Below are 5,030 nucleotides of genomic sequence, written 5' to 3'. Positions count from 1 at the left end.
ATATCATTTCTCTATTGAACCATTCTATACATCAGCCTACAGCCGCAGCACACCCCCGTGATTTTTTTTTTTAACGGTGTGTGCTGCGGTTATAGGCTGAGGTTTATATTTTTACTTCTCTATTTATATTTATTTGCCTCAAACCTCAATTCATAATAAACTGCCTCCGATTGTAACAAGGAGTTTACTGGCATTGCATTTTTTTTTTTGTATATTTTAATTTTATTTTAATGAAATTTTTAATTTTTAATTTTTAAATGGGATCAAAGTCAATTTTTTTTATACGATTTCATATTAGTATACAGTTTCTACTTTATTGAATGGTCAGATGTTTATAAGCGGAATTCATTGAAGTAGGATACAATTTCATATCCCCCCTCTCCTTTTCGCTGGGAAAAATCCTCCGGAGGTCGACTACCACCGTAGCAGTCAGTTTCTTTGTGATGGGTTTGCTCCTACCATATTGGTGGGTGAAAAATGAGGACCAGGCCTATAAATAGTATAATTAATTAAGAGGTTAATCACAATATTTTAAATATTATATCGGAAGCCGTACTGAAAGTCGCACCGGTCAAGGCACTGAAACGAAATATTTTGATATCGGTACCGTTTCGAGATAGTCAATATATAAATAAATTATATATATAAATTATATTTCAAAATAATAATCTATATATAAATAAATTATATATATAAATTATATTTCAAAATAATAATCTATATATAAATAAATTATATATAAATACATATATATAAAAATTATAAATAGTTTAGTCTGAATTTGAAGTCAAAAAATAAGCTTGTAGTTTGAAAAAATGAAAAAAAAAAAATCCAAAATATAGGCCGGTACAAGCCGAAATTGAGGCTAGTACCGGCCGGTACAAAACGTGTAGGGTACCTATACCGGCCCAGCAGTCGGTACGGAAAATTTTGACTATATCAACTGGTACAATACAAAATTCAAAATAATAGTTAAACATTAAATAGACCTTGAAACCTGCTCCTCACTTTCCATCCACCGGTGTGACTCCGAATAGCAAATCCAACACTTTGTTCGTTTTTCATTTCCTTGATTTTCCATCCCTTCAAACATTCAAGTTTTGGGTACACAACAGCACTCCTTTTGTCACTCTTCCATAGTTACATGTGGCTACCCAATGGCTCTCTCTCTAAGGAAACCCTCCAAAGCCTCGACCTTGCTCGGTCACTGCCGATACTCTCAATCCCATTCAACCGTTATACCCAATCTCAATGGCCACTTCACCACCGCCCAGCTACTCGTTCTCGATCAGGGACAAGGACAAGAACGACGTCGAAGAAAGCAAGTCCGACTTCCTTGCGGTAGTTCTATGCCCCTGTCTCGTATGCTTCATTCTCCTCCTCACTGTAGTCTCTATCATTCTCCTTGTCAGGTTCCACTTCTTTTGCCATACCCCACTTCACTCTCTGATCTACAAGAAAAATTGCTAATTCGCAGCTGTAGAATTTCCAATCTTGGAAATGGATCATTGCCCATTATTCATACTCGAGGAAAAGTGCTAGATTTGAACCATATGGGATTTCGTATTTTAACCAGAGAAAACTTTCTTATAACAAATTCTAGGGTAATCAACGGGAGACTTCACGATTTTCAGATTGTTAATTTACCAGGAAAGTTGTTAGATTGTAGTTTTAGGGGGTTTACTAGTGTGACAGGCAGTGGTGCAGATTCTGATGCTGAAAATGAGAGTGGGGAGGACGATAGTGCTGATGATGACTGTACCAGAGGCGATGAGGTTAAGTCAGGTGCGGACCCGAATGAGGTCGATAGAGTATGCAAGGTGATCGATGAATTGTTTGCGTTGGACAGGAATATGGAGGCCGTTCTAGATGAATGTGGGATTGATTTGTCGCAAGATTTGGTTGTGGATGTGTTGGGACGGTTCAAACATGCTCGAAAACCGGCCTTACGGTTTTTTCAGTTGGGTGGGGCAGAAGCCAGGTTTTGCCCATGATTCAAGGACTTATAATGCGATGATAAATGTATTAGGTAAGACGAGGCAGTTTGAGACCATGGTGTCAATGATTGAAGAAATGGGTGAGAAAGGGCTATTGACAATGGAAACTTTTATGATTTCAATTAAAGCTTTTGCTGCTGCAAAGGAAAGGAAGAAAGCTGTTGGACTTTTTGAACTAATGAAGAAGTATAAATTTAAGGTGGGTGTTGATACAATTAATTGCTTGCTTGATACTCTTGGGAGGGCAAAGCTTGGTAAAGAAGCGCTGGCACTTTTTGAGAAGTTAAAAGATAGGTTTACACACAATTTGCAAACGTATACTGTCTTGCTTAATGGTTGCTGTAGGGTGAAGAATTTAATGGAAGCAGGGAGAGTGTGGAACGAGATGGTTGAAAAAGGATTTAAACCTGATATAGTTGCGCATAATATTATGCTTGAAGGGTTGTTGAAGTGTAAGAAGAGGTCTGATGCCATCAAGTTGTTTGAAGTCATGAAGGCCAAGGGTCCATCACCCAACATTAGGAGCTATACAATTTTTATTCGGGATTTGTGCAAGCAAAGAAGGATGAAAGAAGCAGTTGAATGTTTTGATGAAATGACTGAATCTGGATTCCAGCCAGATGCTGCTATTTACACGTGTTTGATCACAGGTTTTGGGAACCGGGAGAATATGGACACGGTATTTGGATTGCTGAAGGAGATGAAAGAAAAGAGTTTACTTCCTGATGGGCGCACCTACAATGCCTTGATTAAATTGATGACTAGTAGACGAATGCCAGATGATGCGGTGAGGATATATAAGAAGATGATTCAGGATGGCATTGAACCATCAATCCACACTTATAACATGATAATGAAATCCTTCTTTCAAACAAGAAACTATGAAATGGGTTGTGCGGTTTGGGATGAGATGATCCAGAAGGGTTGTTGCCCTGACAATAATTCCTATACAGTTTTCATTGGAGGCCTCATAAGTCAGGGAAGATCGGGGGAGGCTTGCAAATATTTGGAGGAAATGATAGAGAATGGAATGAAAGTACCTCAGCTTGATTACAACAAGTTTGCAGCTGATTTCTCTAGAGCTGGGAAACCGAACATACTTGAGGAGTTGGCTCGGAAGATGAAGTTTTCTGGTAAGTTTGAAGTCTCCAATGTTTTTGCAAGGTTGGCTGAGATGATGAAGAAAAGGATCAAGTTAAGAGACCCTATTAAAACTACTGAGCAGTATACCTGAGTTACCTACTGAGGGCAAACTATATTGTGATAATCTCCGGCCAAGTTCCCCACTTTAGTGCTTATTTTTGCTATATTTTTCTTTTTAGCTAGAAAAATTATGTTCTCAAGCAGGTGTGTAGAGCGCACTTAGTAAAATGTTTATATGGCATAATTTGATTTGAAAGATAAATGTTAAAATTTGAATCTTATAAATCAAATCTTACCATTTAAGTGATGTTGATGGTGTGCTCTACACTTTGGCTTGAAAATAGAATAACCCTTTTAACAATTGGGACTGAGCTTGCTGGTGCTGTGTTGTATATTTTTTTTAGTTATTGCATTTTGTAATTTTTAAGTGTTCTTATAACCTGGTGCTATTTTTTTATGACATTCTCTTTGTTTGTCTGGATCTCCTATTTTAATTCAACCTTCAAACCATATTCTTTCATTTTTTCTGCTTTCTGACCATTTGGGGTCCAATGTGGTTGGAGGATTCAAAGACCCACTACAAGGCTGAAAACCTCTTCTAAGAGGGTGCCTATTATCCATCCATGGAGAAGATCTGTGTTGTCAATGGCAGAAAGTTTGATTGAGGTCTGTTTTCGTAGTAGAGGTAGCACCATTGAGTTGTGATTCAGATTGCTGTGGTGGCGCCGTGTCTCTAATGAGATGGTCCATAAGGTCTTAGCTTTGCGGCAAGGCCTAGATTTGTTCTCTCCACAACAGGTAAATTTCCTGGACTGGAGCGAAGAGTGATTGGAGGAATTCACTGCAAGAAATAAGGTTTTTCCTGGCAATTTTGATATTAAAAATCAGCTTAAATAAATATTTCTATCCATTTTTTTAAAAGAGGACGGTACCTCAAATTTTATTGAAAGCTCTCACTTATGACGGAAGAAAATCGTGATTACAACATAGATACCTGGGGGATACAATTTTTCAAGAAAGCCCAAACCCATGCATTAAAAAACCTAAAGCTACTGGCCACAATACAAAAAAGCCTAAAAGGAACAAATACCTCAAAAGACCAACCTGCAAGGGAAACAAGAGAAACAAGAGACTAAGCACATAAACCAAATGATAAACCTGATGCAACTTACCAGGATCAAAACTACGAGATCCGCAAATAAGGAAGGCCAATTCTATCCATGCGTAGAAGACCTCTTAAATTGTTGGGCAACCTATCTCTGTCACTAGTTCAATCCATATTTAAGCCACTAGCTCCACTCTTAGTGAGAGAGTCAGCCACCGTATTACCTTCTCGAAAAACATGTTTCACATGGTACTCCATGGACTCAAAATAAACACGAACCTCATCCCAAAAATCTTCTAAATACCAAATGTTACAAATTTCCCCTGGTGATCCAGTTAATAAGGATTTGGGAGTCAGTCTCTATTTCTACCCGATTGAATCCTAGGTGATAGCACCTTCTGACCCTTTCCAGCAAACTCCGCATTTCAACAAAATTATTAGAGCCCTGGCCTAAGAAAACAGAGTAGGCCGTACACATTTCCATAGACAACGCGTATAACACCCTTGGCTCCAACCGGCCCAGGATTTCCAAAACTACTACCATCTGTATTTAATTTGAGGCCAAGTCCATCTTAGCACCTGAATCTTCTTAGGTTTTGGATGTAAGATCGAGATATCCAACCTATGTAAAGTAGCAACATCTTGCTTAGGAAGCCTGAGTACTTTCATGATCATATGGATAATCCGACAAAGCCATAATTTGATAACATGCCAAACAGACTCAACCGTGTCATAATTATCATCAAACCTAGCTTTGCAACGCCTCTCCCAAAGCTTCCAAGAAA

General features: G+C 38.3%; 1 protein-coding gene across 1 annotated transcript; it reads left to right on the top strand.

Annotated features, from left to right (window-relative positions):
* The first annotated feature begins 282 nt into the window (after positions 1-282).
* On the top strand, positions 283-3,602 carry LOC121263401 (pentatricopeptide repeat-containing protein At3g62470, mitochondrial-like). The gene is given in 3 exon segments (XM_041166267.1): positions 283-436; positions 1,049-1,952; positions 1,954-3,602. Coding segments are annotated over 2 exon segments (2,073 nt in total). The 5' UTR covers positions 283-436; positions 1,049-1,157; the 3' UTR covers positions 3,232-3,602.
* The last annotated feature ends 1,428 nt before the right edge of the window (positions 3,603-5,030 follow it).

This window comes from Juglans microcarpa x Juglans regia, chromosome 4S, assembly GCF_004785595.1.
Source record: "Juglans microcarpa x Juglans regia isolate MS1-56 chromosome 4S, Jm3101_v1.0, whole genome shotgun sequence".
Classification (NCBI taxonomy): Eukaryota; Viridiplantae; Streptophyta; class Magnoliopsida; order Fagales; family Juglandaceae; genus Juglans; species Juglans microcarpa x Juglans regia.
This window is presented reverse-complemented; position numbering and strand designations above follow the sequence as displayed.